Source organism: Orbicella franksi, chromosome 15 (assembly GCF_964199315.1).
Source record: "Orbicella franksi chromosome 15, jaOrbFran1.1, whole genome shotgun sequence".
In the NCBI taxonomy this organism is placed as follows: Eukaryota; Metazoa; Cnidaria; class Anthozoa; order Scleractinia; family Merulinidae; genus Orbicella; species Orbicella franksi.
The window spans coordinates 9,941,901-9,965,400 of record NC_138159.1 but is presented as its reverse complement, the minus strand read 5'-3'; the positions used below and the strand labels follow the sequence as shown (position 1 = coordinate 9,965,400).

At 38.7% G+C, this 23,500-nt stretch overlaps 3 protein-coding genes across 3 annotated transcripts in view; all 3 read left to right on the top strand.

The window, feature by feature from the left end:
• The first annotated feature begins 4,759 nt into the window (after positions 1-4,759).
• Positions 4,760-8,875, top strand: LOC145470461 (uncharacterized). Its single transcript, XM_081454277.1, has 3 exons — positions 4,760-5,146; positions 6,831-6,968; positions 8,169-8,875. The coding sequence occupies exons 1-3, from the start codon at positions 4,837-4,839 to the stop codon at positions 8,639-8,641; spliced, it is 921 nt and encodes a 306-aa protein (XP_081310403.1). The 5' UTR covers positions 4,760-4,836; the 3' UTR covers positions 8,642-8,875.
• A 116-nt stretch (positions 8,876-8,991) lies between these two features.
• LOC145469204 (uncharacterized protein KIAA1958-like) lies at positions 8,992-9,519 on the top strand. The gene has a single exon (XM_081452898.1). The coding sequence runs from the start codon at positions 8,992-8,994 to the stop codon at positions 9,517-9,519; it is 528 nt and encodes a 175-aa protein (XP_081309024.1).
• Positions 9,520-21,464: 11,945 nt separating this feature from the next.
• Positions 21,465-23,500, top strand: part of LOC145470454 (melanocyte-stimulating hormone receptor-like) — a 2,222-nt gene continuing 186 nt past the window's right edge. The window contains exon 1 of the mRNA XM_081454268.1: positions 21,465-23,500. This exon is cut by the window's right edge and continues 186 nt beyond it. Coding sequence (XP_081310394.1) covers positions 21,697-22,707 — 1,011 coding nt within the window. The 5' untranslated portion in view covers positions 21,465-21,696 and the 3' untranslated portion in view covers positions 22,708-23,500.

Here is a 23,500-nt window from a genome sequence, read left to right as displayed (position 1 = left end):
TAAAGAACAAATTTATACCGAACTATGTTAGTCGTATTCAGTTCACCATTTAAGTTCTCCAAAAGCGTTTTTCCGGTGTGAAATTTCGTGCAAAGATTGAAGTTGTACTACAAAAACAATTTCTGTCAGTCGTTGCGAATCACTCGAAATCAGAGTCTTCTACCGTAAATTGAGTAGCAGATAGCGAGGAAATTCGTTAAGTGTATTCCACAGAAATTCTCTCAAATACAGCAACGATCAGAGAGATAAACTCGACTGAAATTGATTCATTTTTTCATTAAAATTGTATAGAGAGAGACACGCAGGATCATGCGCCATTACAGCGCCGAGCTACAAACAGCCGAACAAACTCGCACAACTTCAAAAAACTCAATTGAATTTACTTAGAGTGACTTTCCTTGCCATTTAAAGGTGAATAGAGATAAACTTGCGTTGATTAATCGTCGATGGAAGTGTAAAAAGGGCGAAAAATTGACGATTACCGCTAATTCGTTCACGAAAATAGATCAATTCGACGGATTCCGCCCGCTGTGGCGGTCCGGATGAGAAAATTCCGCCCGCTCCAGGAACCAATCAGATTACAGGATTTGTTGAATTCCGCCCGCTCACGAGCTGAGAAAAAGATAAATCGTCAATATTTTTGCATTTCAGTTTGAAACTTCTTCACCGTAAAATGTAACCGGTCTAGATGCCGGTCTAGATGAGAAAATCTAAACCGCGATCAAAATCGATTTCAACCAATCAAATTCGTGAATTCAGTAGTTCCCAGTCCTTGTGAGACAGCCATGTAATAAAGGAGGATACAAGCTTGGGAAAATAAAACGATGAGAAGTCAAAGACTACTGTAAGACTGACACAATGTGGTATATTTAAAACAATATTTCGGCTGGCCAGACTAGCCTTCTTCAGGTTTAGACGTTACTAAATTATAACTGAAATTACACTATAAAATAGTGGTGGATGTCGTAACATTCTGATTATTTCGAAACTAAAAGGAGTGGCGAAAATGACGAACAAAACAAACTAAATAAAGTAAGTATAAAACGGGACTACTTAGGTTACAAGTTTTACGATTTATCACGTCTATTCATATCGTGGGATTCCAATGTCCCCTCTAAATTTATTAAAAAGGACTCTGGCTTTTCTCATTGAATCAATTAACCGCTTACTTTTTGTTGTTACGTATAACCCATCACTTCCTCACATTTCTAATATCCTACGTAAACATTTTAACACAATACTTTCCTCGAACCGCTGTAGGGAAGTTTTTAAACACCCGCCCATGGTCGCCTACAGACGCACTTCTAACCTTCGCGACATTTTAGTCTAAGCTAAACTACACACTATCTCGACTCCTAACAACACTAGTTTGCCACCCGCGAACTCATTCCGTTGTGGACAAGATTGCGCTACGTGTCCTTACATTACTAACGGTCTTACACAATATACTTTCTTGTTCACAGGTGTAACTCGTCATATCACTTCACACAACCTGTAACACCAAAAATTTGATCTACATGATCTACATACAATACATAGGAGAAACTAAGCGACGTCGTCTCAAAGACAGATTCAACGAAGATAGACGCTCTGTCAACAAAACTAACATTAAATCCAAACCCACCACTGTTGCCGAACATTTTCTCTCTCATCCTCATCATTGCTACACTGACATTGAACTAATCCCACTTGAACTTATCCGCTCCTCACGAGATTCAATCAGAAAAGCCAGAGAGTCCTTTTTAATAGATTTAGCAAGGACATTGGAACCCCACGGTATGAATAGACGTGATGAATCGTAAAACTTGTAACCTACGTGGACCCGTTTTATCCTTACTTTATTTAGTTTGTTTTGTTCGTCTTTCCGACACTCCTTTTAGTTTCCAAATATGTGCTACGACATCCACCACTATATAATATTACAATTTCATTTTTGAATCTACGGCCGGAGGACCGTATTCTATGTCATCGAGCGTGTCCGTTAACCAAAAGCGTGTAACATAATAATATTCGTACTTAATCAAACTTCGGATGTGCGAAAATCGCTTCCCGATTAATGCCCGAATGACCGACTGTACGATTGAGAGGAACAAAATATTTGAAGATAAGACACAATTGACTTGTCGGTAGACTTTCGGTTAGTCAAACTTGTCGATGTTCGTAAGAGGGAGTTGCTTGTCAAAACGGAGAAGAAAAAAATGCGAATTTATTGGCAGAAGCACAGCGTTACGGAGAATTATCCATGACTACGATCACTAACCGCTGACCGTACCTATAACATTGCAGACTCGTTTTCCCACGCCCTTCGCAGTGACGTGAATTGCTGAGTAGACAAAGTTTTCTTTTTTTTTCTGATATAACCAGGTACGGCTATCAGCAAATGTGCCAAAACATTGTTCTCGAACGGTCCTGCGTGATTTTAAGTGGTTTCCGAAAGGTCTTGATTGGAAATACGATTGTTACGTGCCTTCAAAGCAGCTATCGAGCAAATAAAATTCACATTTGCAAACTGACGTTTATTTCGTGTTTTGTTACAATCCGGAACTCAACGTAATGTTTGTTTTATTATAAATATTTGTTTCAGCTACAGGCAGGATCGATTCTAAAACGCTCTGCTGACAAAAAGCTATCTGAACCAGGTCAATACAAAGATCGTTCACAAAAATTCTTCATACGGAAATTCTGGATTCTTTCAATATTAAATACCGACAGATCGATTCCGGGAAGGCTTGCTTTACATATATAAACAAGAGTAGGTTCCGTGTCGTCTGTTCACTATCGTTTAAGCTTAGCTGGATAATATTTCTATGCTATCTCAAAGGGATGTCATTGGTTTTATGAAAAGCTTTTATGAAGCCAGATTTATTGACGTCGCCGACCTATACGAAAAATCTGCGACACGGCACGTGAAAGTCTCCTGCGTCCACTGCCGTTCTCGTCTTGGCCTTCCCGTCCTTCCATTGTTTAAAGGTTCCTAATGTTGCTTGTGATGCAGAGGACATTAATGCTATGCACCCAAATTTTAAACAATATTTCGCAATGTAGAACAGAATCTGCAATCAGGCCGGTTACATTACTTGGCGACTCAAATGGCCCAGAAATCACGAATTCACTGTTCGCGGTAATTCATTCCTCTCAAGGAAACTCGAATCCCTTTCGAGGGATTATTCAACCCTTTCGAGAGATTATTCAGCTCTTTTAAGGGATAATTCAACCCTTTCAAGGGATTATGCAGCCCTTTCGAGGGAGTACGCATCACTTTCGAAGGACTATGCAGACTCAGAGCACAATGCAGTCAATTCCACTGCGATTACATGGGAGTTCCTCTCAAGGAGATATGACTCTCTTAGTAGAGTGCAAACAAAAAGCTTTAGTTGACGAAATCATGACCATGGAAAACACATCCATAGAAGCTATGCCTGGTCATTATGTAACTAGTATTTTTTCTGCAAATACTCGGAGTGAAAGACAATCTTTCCAGTGCTTACACTTAAGGCAAGATACATGTAAGAGTAAATCTTTAATCTTTAATCAGTATACTTATCAGTTGCTGCATGTAGGAAAAGAGACAGAGAACCATCTAAATTACCACGTGAAGTTTTAAAATCAGTTAAACGCAGAAAAGTAAGAGGTAGAATTCAACATTTCTTGAGGAAAAGTGTTCATTCCCGTTTCATCTGTTTTATTCACTGTGGCTACTAGTTGGGAACTATGAATTGTCCATCTTGCTCATGAAGAAGAGTAATTTTTTACTCGATTCTTTTAAACAAAATTTGAACAAGAAAAGTGTTGGTCTTCTGGTTGGAATTATAAATGCTATCCAGAATTTTTGTCCGAGTTCAGTTTGATAATAAGAACTACCTCTTGTCAGAAAAGAAGCTTTTGTTATCTGGAGACATTGAATTAAACCCAGGTCCTGCAGAGATTCCTAATCCACTTACCTACGGCCGTGGATTCATGCGCTCATCGAGCACCTATTTTTATAATTTAGCAACATCTAAACCTGAAGAAGACTAGTCTGGCCAGCCGAAATATTGTTTTAAATATGCGACGTTGTGTGAGCCTTGCAGTAGTCCGTGACTTCTTATCGTTTTACTTTTGAAGTTTGGCTGATTAGATCTCCTGTGAGATCCAATGTTCAATTAAGCAGGATCTTCGTTCACGGCTTTGCAGTTTATTTGGGAAAATAGCTTTTAGTAGTCTCTTTAAGGCCAAAGGAAAAGTACATTATTTCCTCTGAGTTTTGGAGGACAACGACACGTTTTTGTTTTTGCTTTTTTTTTAAGTCAGCAGTTAAATATTGACGTACAGTGGCGTAATCATCACTCTTAACGTGGTTGCAAGTAGAGTTTGCTTCACAGTGTTATAATTGAGTTGACACAGGCACAAGAAGACGAGATTCCCTTCCTGTATCGTCTTTAACAATTATTTAATAGCTAGCGTACAGCAAGAAGGTGATGAGAAACTAACAAAGGGAACCCCTGGCAGCACGCTGTTTACGTGGAACAAAAAGGAAACTAATTTTCTATCGATATGCAAAATCTCCCAATGGTTCGCTAACCTTATGTGCTAATCCTTTCCCTATTTTAGTCAAGTTCCTCCTTGCCAAGGGGATCAACTGGGATAACCATGGCTACTGCTTTCCATCTATATTAAGGAGGTCATTAATTTTGGCCGAGCTGTACAAACGAGGACAGCAATGATTGAGAGCTTCGATCTTTTAATTAACAAAATTGATTTCGATAGCAGCGTTAGCAACTATCACTAACATGTCGCTTTCAACGCTTTTATTTCGCTCGCAGAAGATCTAGTAGAAACCGACGCTATCATTCCAATATGAAACCCAAGTTGTTACTCTCAGTTGCGTTCCTAATGTCCCGGATTGGTGTATTTCAAGCTGCTGCCCATTGTCAGACAAAGGACAAATCCATTGGGGGAATGTTCCTCAGAGGTCACACGTTTAAAACCTGCAATGCTGAATTGCCTGAATGTTTTATCAGATGTGACGAAGAGGTCACGTGTCAGAGCTTCAATTTCGTCATCGGTCAAAAAGTCTGCGAAATGAACAATCGAACCAAGGAAGCGAGACCGGAAGATTTTATTTCTGATCCGACAAGGTTCTACATGAAACGGGCCAATAACAGAGGTACACTTCCATTGTCCTTGTTTGCCTTTTTCACTTTTATAAACTAATTCAGTCATTTTAAATACTCTTGCTTAGTATGTACATGTAGCTGGCAGGATTTCGCCCGCGATTGCTTTGTTTCAGCGGCGGACTCTTCAATGGGAACTGCGATGTGGCCAGAAGAATGGGGAGTAGTCAAGCAGAGATTTTTCCATCTTGACTTCAGCAGTCCGAGTCTCGTTATAGGTTCCGCCGCCCAAACAAAACACCCGCGCACAAAATTTATTTGTATTTTATTTTATTAGCTTTGCCTTTATGATGCCAAAGAAAAAAAAAAACATTACAATCAATATGTGGAGGTTTAAAAGTGAAAAATGATCATCGTAGTAAATTTTCTAATTTAAGCAATTGGACAAAAGAAGCCTGAAAAAAAATCAGGGCTTCAACGGGATTCGAGCCCGTGACCTCCGCGATACCGGTGCGATGCTCTACCAACTGGGCTACAAAGCCACACATTGGGAGCGAGGTCAGTTGACCTCGCTCCCAATGTGTGGCTTCATAGCTGCGATAATCATTCTTCACTTTCATCTACAACCGCAGTTCAAATATGAATTATTTCATATATACTTCACATCATGTAGAGGTTTGGCAGGGACATCGCAACAGCTGAGTAGCCAATTACTGCGGGCCCAGAAATAAAATATATGTAAAAAGAAAGAAAGAAAAACCGCATTACATGCAGCATATTATTGGTACGTCTTGAAATCTTGTGGAGTTGCAATTCAAACAGATGGTTTTAAACGTTCCAGGATTGTGTGGATTGTAGTTCATTCTGACAGCACGAGAGTAGTAGCCATAAAGAAGAGATATGAAACTAGTAAGAGTAGCATTAGCTAAGTCCATTCTGCTGGTGAGCAAGTTCTAGATTCTGGCTGTTCTAATAAAAAAAAAAAGACTTCTGTAATCCCAAGAGACACGTAATCATTCGCCAGAAGTCAATTCAACCAATTAAGAAGGATAATTTTCCAATATCTTCCAATGTACATAGGGTACATAGACTTAAGACTGATTGACAAATTAAGATAAATCTTTTAGTAGCAGCTTTTAGTAGGAGCACAAACCACAGTCGAGGAAACAGAAGGGCGGTTGTGAACGCTACCCGGTTTAGATTAAAAGGGGTAACTTTATCTCTTTTTCAAAATATTTTTGTATTATGTGGATGAAAAAAACGAGCTAATCTCTTGTTTATTAAATTCGTAGCAGTTGTTGCTTGAGTCAAAATTCGGCGCATAAAACTAACGGTAACCCTATTATCTTATTAAGAATTGCAACCTCGCACTAATGATCCTTTTTGCAGAGACAAATTTGCGCACGACAACAGCCTTAGTTCCGTATATTCAAATGTAATTTTTGCGAGACTCCATTGTGTGGTAATTCCCATAAAAGACTTGGTTTATATAAAAAAGACAAAATATAAAAGTTTGACGGAAAACTCGGTGCTACGTTTGAAATTTAAATATATCGAATGCGGAATATTGGAGTCTCATTAAAATCTAAATAAATAAGATTGCAAAGGAATACGATCTGTTTACTGAAAAAGTCTTTCTGTTTGAACTTACGATCTTGTTGCTAACATTTGAATCTAAAGCAATATATTCCGCATCATCTTGAAAAAAATGAATTGGTTTCCTTCTTCATCGAGCAGTTCCTCTTGGTTCCATTCAAGAGCTTCCTGCTGAATCGTGCAGTGAGATCAAGGCCAGTGAAGGAAATGAGATGGTTAACGGGGATTACTGGATATACTCTGATGGGAATGCTCAGACAATCCTGGCTCGCTGTGAAGGTACGGCGATTTACTTTGTCGGTAAAGTACATGTAGCTAGTTTAACCTTGTTGCACCTCAATAAAAATAATGACTGAATAAGTAACAGAGCAGATCAATCGATTGATTGATCAATCAATGTAGATTGTTTTTTTTGGCGAGCTTTTTTTTTGTTTGAAAGTGAAGATTGATCATCGCAGTAAATTTTCCAATTTAAGCAATTGGAAAGGAGAAGCCTGAAAAAAATCAGGGCTTCAACGGGATTCGAACCCGTGACCTCCGCGATACCGGTGCGATGCTCTACCAACTGAGCTATGAAGCCACACATTGGGAGCGAGGTCAATTAATTGAGTTCATATCTTCCCGTGAGGAGTGAAATGATGTGAAGTATATATGAAATAATTCATATTTGAACTGCGGTAGTAGATGAAAGTGAAGATTGATCATCGCAGTAAATTTTCCAATTTAAGCAATTGGAAAGGAGAAGCCTGAAAAAAATCAGGTCACGGGTTCGAATCCCGTTGAAGCCCTGATTTTTTTCAGGCTTCTCCTTTCCAATTGCTTAAATTGGAAAATTTACTGCGATGATCAATCTTCACTTTCATCTACTACCGCAGTTCAAATATGAATTATTTCATATATACTTCACATCTTTTTTTTTGTTTGTTTGTTTTTAACTGCAGAAGGTAAAAGTATAGCATGAAAAACATTCAAGAGCTGAGTGCTGATTTGCAGGATTATTTACTTTCTGTCCGCCTGTGGGATCTTTGGAGGAAAGCGACCGCTACCGATCATAACCTTGTGGTTTTGCCTCAGGCGGTTTTACCTCCGGTGGTTACCCTAGCCCTTGGAGAAAATGCGAAAGAATGAAAGCAAAATAAATCTCCTTCAAATGGTGTTATGTTAGCAGATGATTGACATTAACACAAGATATTTAACATTTTTCTGATCGGCCCCTGCGTTACAACTGTGTGGAACAGAATCCAAATATAAGAGGCACAACAAAATCTTGAACACGTAAAATTTGTCTATAGATAGTCCTCAACAAATTTGTAACCAACCAGCACTTGTACCCTTAAATTGAGATCTAGTTTTCTTCGGTTAAAGCGTTTCTAATTGCCTTGATTTTTAGTCTATTTTTCTTTTTTGAAGACGGTTTTACGTTACCTGCACGTTGCTACTACCAATGATGCTTTTTTTTTCATCTAAATCTTGTTTTAGGAAGCTGGCAGAAGGTAAACACAGAACCTGTTTGCTTTGAAGCGCAAAATAACAAGTATGGTGCCTTCAACATTACAAAGAGTGGACTTCTCAAGACAGTGAAGCTCGTCCGCAAGTCTGGTTCGATCAAATGCAACATAAATTACCCGGCATCCTACTGGGGCTGCACATATGCACCCTTGTATGGCAACAACAGCTTAATGACTATCATTACCAATGGAAAGAAAGAAGCTGTCCTGCCACCTGCTGGAGACTTGAGAGCAAACGGTGGGTGCGACAAAAACCACTTTTACAGTCTTGATGGAACTACCCACACATCTCCTGAAATCGTTTACCGCGATCTTCCTAGTAAGGTTTCTGTGTCACGCAGTGATGGGATGCAGATATGGCTCGGACAGGTTTGGATCGATTGTAGTGAAGACAACAACAACGACAACACAACATGTGTTGACGTGTACGCATTGTATGATTAATATCACATAAGCCCCTGATTTATCTGGAACAGTTTAGAGCTTAAAGTTGACGTAAGTTTAATTTTAGCGGAGACACTAAAATCAAATCAACGTAAAGGCAGCTCATATTTATCTTCGCTGGTATTATATTAGGTCTCAGCGTAATAATTACCGTTGCAAAGAGTCAATAAATGAATGTCAAGAATATTGTAACAAAGATTATAATATAAGCCGAGAAATTTCGGAGTTTTGATTGGTTGATAGTATCACTATTTCCGTGTAATAGTGGTATAACAGCAAAAATGGATGGTATAACAAGGTTACCACGACAACACTGAACACAGTTACATTTTTGCTTTTGTTTTCAAAAAATGGCGGCAAGGTTCCTGGAAATTTCCTGTGAGGAAATGGAAAAGCTCGCCGAAAAAGCAGTAAACAAAAATACAGTCAAAGCTACTAAGACGTGGATGAATGTTTGGAAGTCGTGGGCAGAAAGCAAGGGTCTTAACGATGACATTGTCAAATACGAAGCTAAAGAACTGGATGAATGTCTCTCGCGATTCTTTGCCGAAATTCGCCAAAGCGATGGTTACGACTATGAGCCGGACAGCCTAAGGGTTATATTAGGTGCCCTCGACAGACACCTCAAACAAAATGACAGCAAAATATTCATAGCAAAGGACCAAGAATTCGTCAAGTGCAGCCAGGTCCTGGAGGGAAGAGCAAGAGCTCTTCGCGAAAAAGGCCACAGAAAACGACCTAATGCAACTAAAGCACTTACCGTTCAAGATGAAGAGCAGCTATGGAAAAATCGTGTACTTGGCGAACAATGTCCAAAGGCAGTCCTTTATACTCTGTGGTATCTGCTCACCCTTCATTTTGGTCTTCGAGCACCATAAAATATAAAAAAAATGTTTGTCGAAGATTTCAGCTTGAACAAGGACGACCAAGGCACAGAGTACGTATCATTCGAAGAAAACCCAACAAAGACCCGGCAAGGCGGTCTAAGAAAGAAACGAAGAGCTATCTAGCCAAAGACGTTTGCCACTGGTGGTCCCCGTTGTCCAGTCCAGTTCTTCAAAACACTGATATCTTGCCCACAGACCTGAAGAAATGCGAAACAGTGGCCCGTTTTATCTCGCCATTATTGAAGTGTGGTACAAGAAACAGAGGATGGGTGTCCATAAGATCGACTCCTTCATGAAGAATATGGCCTTGGAAGCAGAATTGGATGTAGAGGGAAGAAAGTTAACCAACCATTCGGTAAGAAAAACGCTTGTGAAGAAGCTGAAGGCCTCGAATCAGCCAAGAAGTGCTATCATCGGTGTAACAGGCCACACAAGCGAGCGTTCACTGGCAGACTACGAGGAAGGTGACGAGTCAGAACAGCGACAGATCGTACCTTTTCTTAATTTGTGGTTTCGCTTCACCGCTGCAGTGACTGCAAAAACCGTGATTTGAAAATAACTTTCATCTTTCACTGAACTATTTCATGTTGTTTGCCTTCAGGTTTCACAAAATACTGTCAATCATTTTTTTCATTGACGTAAAAAGATTGTTACAAATGCAGACGCCTGTGTTTTTTTTTGTTTTTTTTCAACCGCAACTGAAATAAAGGGCTCTTGTGCGTTCCCGAAAATTTCTCGGCTTCTATTATAAACAATAGCAAGACCTGTACGTGGTATTTGGCGATAATACCGGCTCGTACTATTTCAAAATTTTCCAGATACAACTCACCGCCTCGCGGCTCGTGGTATTTTGGACAATTTTGAAATATCACTCGCGCATTATTGCCAAATACCACCACAAGTCATGCTATTACCTATACAAATAGCGTCGAGCAATTACCAAGGCTACAGCTTTTCTAATATTTTCTGCTGGTAAGGGTTAATGTAGTAATTACACACCCATGCTGTCATGTAAAGTTTGCAAGCTCGACATAATATAACTAACTTTATTAAAATTCGAATCATTGTCAAATGCAATTATAACATAGCCTTAGCGAAGCGCGCGTTCTGATTGGCTAATATACACGCTCGATCCATTTGCCCTTGGGTTGCACGCTGACGTCAGTTTGTTTATTTGTACTTTTTCTCGGCAATTTTTTTCATCGATGTCGACACTTTGTAAAACATAATTCCTATTTTTCTTCTCCTAAAATATGGAAAAATCTAATAATTCTTCCGGAGATGAGGATTTTTATTCCTGTGAGATACCAAATTTAGAGCTTAAGTTTTTTGCCGGGCTTAAATCATGATCAGCTGGTTGAACAAAGGCACTCGGTACTCGGTGACGGACCAAAAAAACAACAAAGTGGTCTGTATCAACCTTTCGAGGTTGGTAATGCATTGCCGGAATTTTAGAGAGAATTTTCTAGCGATTTGACGACAACAGAATTCAGCAGAAGATTTCATTGTAAAACTTTTTTGGCATCGAAAGCCATTTAGGAGGCTGTCTCTGTAAAAACCGACCACTGATTTTACTTCGAAAATTCGATTTTCCTCATAAGCTGGGATTCCGAAGCCCTTTTCTAGTCAATCACTAAAATGAGTTTTATTTGATTAAAAATTCTAATTGAACTTTTCTAGGATTAATTGAAGTTCGGTCCGCTCGACCCAAGTTGCATGCCTGCCGAAACAGGAAAAATAGCACATATTGCCGGCGCTCTAAAAAAATAGTATTCGCTCAAAAGTCCCAATTCTTTTTTTCAACTATAGATATATCATGGCAGTTTGTTTAGCCATGTTGCAATTATAATTCAGTGTTGTTCCTTCAACGGTTAAAAGAAGATTTCCTACGCGTTAAATCGAGTTTTGAACCAAACACGAAAATAGCTCTACTTTGAAGGCACGTTTTAAAAATGTAGCACCTGTTTGAAACTGCTGAACTACATGAATAAAAAGTATAAGTGGTCCTTAATTTAAAACAATAATAAAATTTGTCTGCCGACCAGGTTTTCAAAGCTAACGACCGCTTAAAGTTCCGGAAATTTTGAAAATATTCCAGTGAGTAACTAACATACTCGCCTTCGTAAAGTGCTCCGATAAACTCACGTAAATCTCTTAGCTGGCTTCAAGATTAAAGTTTTGGTCCTTTGTAGCGATCCTTGAAACCTAGGTAGCATTAAAACTGTCAGCTCTTTCTTCCAGCGGTAGGTTTGTAAATAAGGTACATTTATACGTTCCTCATCTGTGTCGAGCGTGACGGTCACATACTTCGATGTTCTTTGTATTACTGACCATTGTTTTCCTCAGAGCCGGTTTAACCATGCAGAGTCCTCTTGAAAGGTTTGTAGAAACACTCTTTTGGACAACTCTCAGTACAGACATCTATGAACAGTAAACGGTGATCCGGGGATCCAAGGAAGGATTGATAAATACTATGGCCATTTTGTGTTTACAACAGGTGTTTTAGTTCTCAATCTTCCCGTGAGTATCACATCGTCATGATTTCCGCTGGAAGGAAAAGCTGGCAGTTTTAATGCTACCTAGGTTTCAAGGATCGCTACAAAGGATCAAAACTTTAATCTTGAAGCCAGCTAAGAGATTTACGTGAGTTTATCGGAGCACTTTACATGGGTTAGTATGTTAGTAACTCACTGGAATATTTTCAAAATTTCCTGAACTTTAAGCGGTCGTTAGCTTTGAAAACCTAGACTAGAGTCGCACGCGGCTATCCCCTCGTGCGACTCTTACGCTTCTTTCGTGCTTAGAAACCTCCCGCGTGCATCCATTTAACAAATAGATTCCATGTTGCCGTGCGTCTGTTCAGTAATAGATCACAGATGACGTCAAAATGTGGTAAGAACAAATAAGTGGCGCACGAGGCGTTAGCCGAGTGTGTCATTGATGTTCTTACCACATATTGACGTCTTCTGTGATCTATTACTGAACAGACGCATGGCAACGTGGAATCTATTTGTTTTATATAATAACGAAACAAACTACTACAGATAAAGCTTTTTTATTCCAAAACCTTTCAACATAACTCAAAAGCCGGCCTTTGCCCACTTTGGCGAACACGAAAAAGGCCATTTGTCGTAATCTATTGTCTATACGTAATGAAGCAATCTCATTGGTTGCTATGCGTAGCAAAGAATTGGGATTGGTCCAGGAAAATCACGCCACTGTCAAACTTGAATCGAGCGTCGCTTCTCGTGGAATGAAAACTTACAGTGAAAGCAGAATTGAGCTGCAAAATCTACAACTCTTAAAGAAAATGCTAGAAAAGTCAAGTCAGTTTTTGCCATCAGAGCAGCCCTGTGAGTCGAAAAGTTTGGACGTTGCCTTGAATATTGCAGGAGTTGAAAAATACGCTCGCAAAACTTGCGGTTGCGGTCAATCTGGAGGCCATTCGATTCGAGTTTTGAATGAAAGGAGCATTAGTGACGGTGGAAATTTCTGTCCTCTGTGGTTGGTGATTCTCAAATCAGTTTGAAATAGCTGCGATACAGTTGGCCGTGAGCTGTAGTGAGCTATACTTTGCTCGCTGCTGTGCCCTGAAACGGACTGGAACATTCTCGTCGGAAAGCAAGGTTATGTGTTTATATTAACTGATTTTAAGAAGTGATGTTTTGATGTGTCATTCTTGACATCAATCAGTGTTTCACGAATTATCTTGAGACTGAGAAAAGTTGAATTTTTTAAATAAATTAATCACATAAACATTTTGTTTATTGGGTTCGTTAAATTCGAGATAAAGCAATGATTCTCGGCTTATCAAGACCAATTTTGTGCTTGGTTTGGTCTCGCTTGACTGCCGATCGAGACTGCTCGAGTATTTTTTCTGAGTCCTTTTCTAAAAAAGAAACGGCTTTATCTTTCTTCTTCCTGCTTCTCGTACCTGTTCAATGCCTCGACAAGATTTTTTTGTACCTTATTTTTTGCCCAGTCACGTAAAATATTTTCTAAATTCTGAAAACTTTCCTCCATTTTAAAACACAGAGGGAAAAACTTTGAAAGGATGACGTCAATCGTGCTTCTGTCCTCTAATAGATCATAGGCGAGAACCAATCAAAATGCGAGAATAACTTGGGTCATTATATAAACCTCAATAGCTGCACGTTGCACACCCACCATTTCTTAATTGTAGGCTCGTCCTCAAGAGTCGATGCCTTTTTGTTTGTTGTAGATGCCTGTGTCGTTCACCATTATGCGGCTATTACTTGTATAAACAAATCTATGTAAGAAAGTGAAGATTAAATGAGATTGAGTTACCTTGAGAATCCCTGGTCTTTTTGACGACTTCATGCACTAAGGAGAAAGTAGTCCATCGGGCTTGTCCAAATGGTTTATCTCACAGTTACTACAGTTCTTAAAATACGAAATAAGGCGAGAGGCCTGGAACTACCTTATGAAATTCGTCGTACGGTTGAGGTTTACGCGCGTGTTCGTGTCGCTCGCACGAGCAGTCCATCAAGAGCCTTTCGCGAGCCTGCTCATTTGTCAGCGTTTCTCTTTGCTTCATTTTCCAATGCGTACGAAAACAATATTTGATGATGTTCAAGCTTATTCTGTGCTCGATTTTCCCTCAACAAAACCTCCACTAAACAGTCAAAGGACAACAAGAGAGTCGGCAATCTGCGACGCGTCCGCCATCTTGGAAGTTTCAGGCATGCTACGTTTATTGATGAACTTGAATCGGTCCCATTGATAGTTCTGGGCTTTTTAATTCTTATTTTCCCATTGATTTTGTAGGGGGTCAGTTGACCGGGGCTCAGTGCTTTGTCGAAACCCATTTTTTGCAAACATCGTCCGAGATGAATATACTGCACGAGAAATTAGCTTAGATGCCAAAAGGTTTTGCTTGAAAAAAGTAACGTTGTCAATTATTTCCATTTTCTTTTTCTTGGTGGGGGGGGGGGGGATTTTCAGAAACGTTGTCATCATCGTTATTGTTCCCTACTGGCAACTGCCCCGAGTAATTTTTGGGAGGATATATCAATGTCCGACCCATGTAACTTAGAAGTGAGGTGACGGTGGTTGAATGGCAGGCAGTTCAAGCTGTCAGTGAAAAATGTTCTACTGAGGGGAGTAGGGTGGGGTAATTGTGATGGAAAAAATCATTGAAGCTACTTTTAGACCCCAAAAATACATACTTCTATAGCGAGAAAAGAAAATCGTGAAGGGCTGAGAAAGATATATCTTGAGCGTTCAGGGTCCAAAAATAAATAAAATTCATGCTCAACTTGCATCACCCACCCATTCCTCATCAACCACTGAAAGTTCAAAGGTCGCCCCTAAGAATATGGCGTAGCTGTTTACGGGCAATTTCCTTTCGCGTAGCTGTTTACGAGCAAGCTCTTTTCGTGTTGCGTAGCTGTTTACCAGCAAGTTCTTTGTGTGTAGCGTAGCTGTTTACGAGCAAGTTCTTTTCGTGTGGCGTGGCTGTTTACCAGCAAGTTCTCTGTGTGAGGCGTGGCTTTTTACCAGTAAGGTCTTTGTGTGTGTGGCGTGGCTGTTTACCTGCAAGTTCTTAGCGTGATGCGTGGCTTTTTACCACCAAGTTCTTGTGCATGGCGTAGTTGTTTACCACAGTATTGAGTATTACTCTTTCATTTTAATTTGACTACAACACGCAAACACATTGCATCAGCACGTTACTCAAGTCAATATAGATGATTTCAATCGCGAGCATGATCGCACGACTGTGTGACTTTGAGATAACCTTGGAGCATTTTTGAACAGACCTGAGCAAAATAATACCTTGACTGCGTCGCAGATAGTCTAAACCGCCGGTTTAGACTATACCGGGGATTTTGGGAAACATCCGGCTGCAAGACCTACTAAATAATATCTTAATCGAGAATTACCTTAATTATTTCCTAGAGAAACTTCGAATTAGTTCTGAGCACCTTGGTCATTCTGTACTGGATTTGGGCACAAAACCGATAACACAAAACGTACAGAATTGCGCATAGCATTTATTTGGCTCTCAGGGAGTATCGAGGATGCTTCAGGGAAAAATTCTGGTGTGCTATACTACTTTTGTTTTACTTCATATCGATGTATTTAGCAGTACTGAAATGTATGATTCGTAACTTCGAAATAACGAAAATGGCGTACACAGATATTTTTGTATCGTTTCTATAAAGCTTATATCGCTGAATTAAGACTTCCACTTGGCAGCAGTGTTGTCTGCGTTGAGAAAAACTCAGCCCCAATTGTGACTGACTTTGATGTCAGTTAAACTATCTCTGTTCCTTACTCACAGGGAAGACTGTGTAGCAAACTCTCTAGTTTACATTGTTTATCAACACCATAGACTGATTTCCAGTGCTGCTGGTATGGCTCAGATCTTACACAAAGGGGATTCTTTATGCAGCTTGCTGTCAAAGTGCACTCGGCAAATGTTTTTGCTTCTTTGTGAATCACCATAGGAAGTGTCTCTATCTAACATTAATTTTAGCCTGCACTTCCGTGAAAGTTTGGCAGGTAATGTCAAAGCTCATTTAATTTGATATAAAAGAATTGTTAATAAATTAAAATGATTATAATTCATACCCTCATTTATTCTGCTTGTAGGATACTGAAATGGTTACATCTTACTAGTCTAGCCTACTTCACATTTTCAGCACAACAGACTTTCAGTGTAAACAAGTATAATTTTGCTAGATAAGGTTTCACAAGACAGTTCATAATGACCACAGTGGTAGAAATCATATATTCCATATTTGTCAGTACCATCTGAGTTGTCATGCGATCATCTGAGCAAGACTGCAATACACGGTCTTTACTTGTTCTTTAAAGACTCTCTAAATAAATCCGTCTTGGTAGTTGGTTTTATATCTATATATGCATTGTTCATTTTTCAAATAAAATGACGAAGGATCACTACAAAACTTATTACTTTTAATAAGGTAATATGAATGTATTGCACGTCTGACCATGTACGCGCTGCGTACCTATTTTTCTGTTACATGTGAAAACATGCCGCAAGTCTGGCTGCAATTATTCATCATTAGTAGTTTAATTTCATAATCGGACCAGGGCTTTCGTTGTGATCAATAAATGCTTTGTTATGCTTCTTACTGAAGGATGCCCGGTGGTATTAAAACGGTGGTATTTTAAAACAGATTTTTTTTTTAAGGTGTTGAGTTCGTCTTCTGTAAATAACTCAGACACTACATATTACACAAATTGAATTCTTAAACAAAGAAGTTATAGGTAAGTCTCACGCCTATGCATATACTCGCATCATTTTTAGTTTTATATTATAATTCACAAACTTTACCTTATGCTGGATGCCTTATTTGAATAATTCACAAGGACTTATGCATTTGCATATGGATGTAGATGCATCAAGTGCTGTAGAACTTTTCGAAAATAGTAATGCGACATCTTTTTTAAAACCTTTAAGCGCTGGGATAGTTTCTGAAAGTTATGTAAACAAAGCGGTGACTTTCGGATTATGTCTGTGTTTACGGCATATCTTTGTATATAACCGAACTAAGTAATTGATCTAACAGCTTCATGCATTATGTATTTAAATCATCATGTTTATTGCTAGATATTAATTTTTAGATGTAGTGATATTGTTAATGTTTCGTTTGGCACCGATGACTTCAAATTCTTTAAAGCTGATAGGGAGTTTAAAGTTTAATGCAAGCCAAGCCTAATGCAGAGCCAGGTCTGGATAAGAGCTTTTTCTTTTCTTAAGTTTTAATACCATTGCGCGCCGATTTTCACCATCAAATAAAGTTTAATTTTAAAACGGTGCATTTTAGACGTTGTTAGCGCAAGTTTAAGTGGAGCAACTATAAATATCCACTTGTGATTCGTATACAAAGTAAAAACACTAGAGCTAAGCTTTATTCCTCAATTTCAAAGTTAGCTTTTATACTAGCTCTTCATATACGATAATAAATACACATCTGCACATTTAGTTTCAACAGGAACCCACTTTTTATACAAATCCCATATTTTAGACTAACTTTTTTTATTTTCAGTTCAATTCCTGGCATTTTTTAACAACGATTTACACTTGGTTACCTTGCAAGCTTATAGCGCAGCCCCGGCGGCCCGAAGGTCCGCCCAGCGGAGCCCCATACTCATATAGGAAAGAAAAGGAAACCCATGAGTTGAGTTTCTCATGGTTATCATGGCTAGCGGTATTGTTCGTGGGCGCGTACGCACGAGGGCGACGGCGACAGAGTCGCACAACATGACAGCCATAATCCAAATAATAGTTTGACAGAGACATGCAGCCTTGGTTACCGTGTACTTCTTTGATATTGGACATCCATGTCATGATCAATTGACACCTGTCAAATCAAGGCATCTGCTGACCAGTATCACGTGACCATATCGCAGGCTCAAGTTTAGAACCCACGTTTTATTTTTTTGAAGTTGATTGCTGACCAAGTGCTGGTTTTCGACTGGATTGTGGGTTCATGTCAGGTTAATTCGTTGAAAACAGGGCCAGGTTGTTCGGAAGCCAGTTAACGCTAACCCTGGATTAAAAGTTAACCGAATTATAGCTTTTTCTTCTATACAAATGTTTTTCACTGCTTTTGTTTTGTGTAATTTGGGATTATTAAAACTCAAAATAGAAAGCCAAACAATATACAGAAAACCTCACCGCAAAGTTACAAAACCTAAATCAAAATTCTACCTTATCTTGAGTTAGCTTAATCGGTCCCTGAACAACCCGGCCCAGGAGCTACGCTGTTAGACTGGCCTCAATCTACATATTTCTGTTAGATACAACCTTTAGTAAGAGAGTTCTAAGCCAGATTTAGATACGAACTGTTCCTTTTCTTCTGTTTCAGTGCGATAGGGCTCCCATTATCATCATCAAAAAAAAACTTCAATTTTTAGACGGTGGATTTAAGAGGCTGTGTACGCAAGTTTAAGTGGAGAAACTTCTAACTGACGCTCGTACTTCTTGTACAATGCAACAACACTAGAGCTGAACTTTATCCCTTAATTTCAAGGCTAGCTTTTATAATAGCTCTTAAAAGGCTGTCTGCATAAGAACGCATTAGGCAAATTTCGGACCTTCACCGATTGACCTCATACTTTTAGTGAAAGTCAAGAATTTCCTCACCTTCCCTGGACTAATAATTTGGTATGTTCGTACTTTAAGCTTTCTAAGCTTGCTATCAAAATAAACTGTCACACCTGGGGCCAAGATACCCCACTTGGGGGTCTTGAGTTTCATTACCCAGCAAACAGAGCACAGCCAAAGTACTAACCATATGAATTATATATATGTTGTATTTAAGTGTGAAGAACAAGATACATATATACAATATAATTACTAGCACATTTATAGATATTCACGTAAAACGCGTTAGCATATGACCTCTATCTTCATGTTTTCACTTTCCTTCAATGAAACAAAGGTAAGAATCTGCCTACAAATAAGAGAGTTAAGTAAATGCGAATCTTACTGTTATTTTTGCCCTGACTCATCTTAGCGCTCCGTGTTACAAAATTCGGGCCACTCAGGGAACCAATAAGAATTCTCATTTTTATTTAAGTTATTACAAATTAATGTCGGTGGCTGTTTTTTCAATTTAGTAAAGAGCTTGTATTCAAACTCTACATGTTCCATAAAACTTGGCCAAAATCAAACATGGCCCTTTCCATACGCAAGAGGGGTACGCCAAGGTTGTCTTTTGAGCCCGTTACTGTTCAACCTCTTTATTAATGACATACCATTCTCTTTTGAAAAAATACCATCTGATCCCTTTGTCCTACCAAACGGCGCAAAATTAAATTCACTTTTATATGCAGACGATTTAGTCATACTGTCAAGATCAAAAATAGCACTGCCAAATTGTCTTAACACTCTATCATTCTATTGCAGTACATGGATGTTAAGTATCAATCCAAAAAAAAAAAACAAACAAAAACAAAAAAAGTCATGATCTTTCAAAAACGTGCTAAGAAATGTATCGAGTCTAATTTTCATATCAACAATGGGCCTGTTGAAATTGTTCAAAAAAATATACTTATTTGGGAACACTCATTTCTTAAACGGGTAACTTTTCATTGGCACTTGATAAATTGAAAGAAAAAGCCCTTCACGCCCTTTTCAGTCGTAGAAGGATTGAGAACTAAGGATTGAGACTGGTAGATATTATCAAATCCCAAGGGTTGACAGACTCTGCCCTATTTGAGAATCTAATCAAATTGAAGACGAATCTCACGTTCTTATATATTGCACTACATACTCTATTATAAGAAATACATTTTATAAAAAAAATAGAACATATCATTTCGACTTTTAAACAATTATCTTCGTTACTAGCCATTGGCGAACCTATGAATTCTTTAAATGATTATATTAAAATTCAATCAGCAAAATTTATTTCATCTTGCTTTGATCTACGCAATATTCTACTCTCAAATCAAACCAGTGTAACTTGATTGCTATATCATAACATTGTTATATGATCACGATAATCGTTACTGTTTTAGTTTTAGTTTACAAAAGCTTTTGCAACATTGTTTGTATTCATGGTCATGCAAATAAAACGAGTTGTTGTTGTTCAAAAGCTATGAGCCAGGATGCTAAGCCGTAGACTAACAATTAATTCTACGCCTTCAAATCGTTAAGGAATATTGAGTATTTCAATTGCTTGAACAGGAATGATGGAATACTTGTTTTGTGTGTGTCTCTATGTTTGTTTGTGTCCCTGACCTAAACATTTACTATTTGTTCCTAGCCATAAACCTAGCAAATGAAACTTTGAAAAACGTTCTCCCCAGAAGATGCCTATAGGACTCTTTGTTAATTGATTAATTAATTAATTAATTAATTTTTTCGAGGGGGGAGGGCAAAAAATTGCATAGAAAGCATCCGGGATAATTGGCTTAATTGCAACTGGTTTTCTGGTAAGAAAAAGAAAAAAAGTTTTTTCGTGTTTCTAGTTACAGAAACACTCGTTAGCCTTGCTTTGGAGAATCCGATAAAGCTGTAGAAATACTCGGCAAAGCTCTTGCTTGTATCGAATTTCTCGTTCATCACTTAATTCGAAGAACCATAAAGACACAGAAGATTAAACTAAATTTAGACTAAATTTGCGAATGTATTTTCCAGGGTTATTCGTCAAAAATTGAATGAACACATTATTGAATTGTGATTTCACCGAATTACCACTGCTAAAAGCTATTACTGCGTTGGCTTAAATTGTGTTTATACTATAAGACGTGCAAAATATCATCCTTTATTCCTGAAGTTTAGCTCAGTACTGAGCTTTACTGAAACGCCGGAAGGTTTTCTAAAATTCAAAGCACAGAAAGTGTCGGGGCGAAAATCCTTTCACTCTTTGATTGCTTGGGTTGTTAACGATCGAGATGTCAATGGTATGCGGATGTCTGCACGAGTACATGTATCTGTTCACAGCAATATTTATTTCTTTATTTCCGACGCTTTCACTTACATGGGAAGCAAAATACAGAGAACAATATGGACCACCCCCATCGGTCAAAAGCTGCAAATTTGCTGAAAAAAAAAAACAAAATGCATATTAACCGAGGGATTTTGAAAAATAATTCTCGTATTTAATTTCGAACTCGACCAAAAAATAAATAAAAAAGGGAACGTCGTTATTAGTCTCCACTGTATTTCAATACAGGTAGTAAATTATTAAATAGTTAATTGCAAAACACTAGCTCGTGTTAAACTCAGACATGCAGACTAAGCCTAACAGATTTGAAATGAACTTTTTAAGCACTATTGTACCTTTCTAAGCACACTAAAATACCTCATCGGACCATATTTACAGGCGAAACCCATGCAAGAGACACTGATTGACCATCCAGTGACAATAGTAATAATATAACCTTTATTTACCCTCGGCAGTGTTCATAAGCACAAGGGGTAGTGGGGGCGAGCAAACAACTGAAACAAATAATTCAAATTGAACATAACATTGTTAAGAATCCAAACTGACCGGAGGCAGACCAGTTGGCTATTCGATGAATAAACGTATTTTGCTTTAAGAGCAAGTTAATTGCCAATCCTCAAAAGGCAGATGTTTGTTCAAACATATCCAAATTTATTCAGAGCTGAGAATACAAATCAGCTTTATGTAAAAAGGATCCTCGGTTTGTTATAAAGTAATTATGGCGAACTCAACAGCTTTATCGAGCTTCGCTTCGCAAAACTATACAGCAACCAGACAATCCGTCTGTCATTCTCTGCAACCGTTCTTGGATATTGAAGCCAGAGAAAATTTACCAAGATTCTACAGAATATCGTCTATATGGGCTTGCGTTGTTGGCTCCATAATGTGCTTGGCAACACTGCTTTTTAATACGGTGGTGATCATCGCAATTTGGAGGACACCAGTTCTTCACCAACCGAGAAATGTTTTACTTTGTTCGTTGGCAGTTTCCGACTTCTTCGTTGGGTTGACTTCGGAACCTTCCTTCCTGGTGGCAGAAATTTCACTTCTTCTTGGAAAAATGGAAATTTACTGCTTGGCCGTGTTTATTCATTTCTACACGGGCTGGATGTTTAATGGGATTTCATTCCTGACGCTTTCAGCCATTAGCTTTGAGCGATATCTCGCCCTTCGTTTGCACCTTCGTTATGCTGAGTTGATAACAACCACCCGCGTTTTCATCACGGCTCTTATTTACTGGGTGATATGGGTCACATGGATAACGTTACTGTGGTTTTGGGTGAAAGACAAAGTTGTCACGTACATACTTATTGCTTTTTGCTGCCTTACATTAACAGCTGTGGCCTGGTGCTATGTTGTGATTTACAAAACTGTTAAAAGGCACAACAAACAAATTCAGAGCTCGCAGCAACAAAGTCATCAATTTCTGGGCCGATATCGACGCACGACTAAAACAATGACCATTCTCATTAGCGCATTTGTCCTAAGTTACTTCCCCTTCATCATCACCTCAGCAATAAGCGCTACGCAAGAGAAGGAAGACATGAGAACATCTGCAGCTCATTCACTGGCGGTTCTGTTCATTTTTGGAAATTCTGCAGCGAATCCTTTGATTTATTTTTGGCGCGTGGCTGACCTTCGGGAGGCTGCCAAACAAGCAGTTAGGAATCTCCTTCATTTGAAGATGGCTGTAGAGACCGAAGTCACCCTTGAGCTAGAAACAAAATAACTGTGATGTTAAAGTTAAATGAAAGTTAGTGTTTGCACTCTTCTCCAGTCTTAAGTCGTTATATATTGTGATATTTCGGTATTTTTTATGATCAGTTGGAAGGGGCTGAAAGACTCTCTGTCGACCGGAATGTTTTGATTATGTCGCTAAAGAAAAGCGTTAGAAAACTCAGAAGGATCTGGGGCATTTGCTGACCTAAAATATAACTCACAGGTAGAAATTGATATAAGATGTTTGCTTTAGACACAATTTGGCTTAAAACTGTAGTTTGGAAATTCTGACTTTGCGTCGCGCGGTGACAATGTCAGCTACAAGTTCCTGCAGCCATACGCGTCATGCAGAGACTTGACACAATTCCATGCAACAAATTTGCCTTTTATTTGCTTTCAGAAGCGTATATACAGAAGTACAGTATTTACTATGCTTAGCATACTTTCTTTGTCATGATGTAGAATAAGAGTAACGATTATTATAATTTTTTTCGTTGAAGATTTAATACCGCGCCCCAGAATCCCTACAGTGTTATTACCGATGGCCGGTCACGTACGAAAACTAAAACGTTTTCAGTTCGCTCTTTTTGCAATAAGAGGTTAGTTTTCTTTACCAGAAATAAAACGCATTAGATAAAGCACTTTTCACTTTTTATCGAAATAGATTTTCAAGAAATCTCGCCAAAGTTAACCTCAAATTGGATGAATCAACAAGCGATGCGATAGTCCTTTCTGAAGGCTAGCATCGCGAAGAAAAATTCAATTCAATGTCACTTTCTGCAGCAAGCGGGAGTATGTTTCAG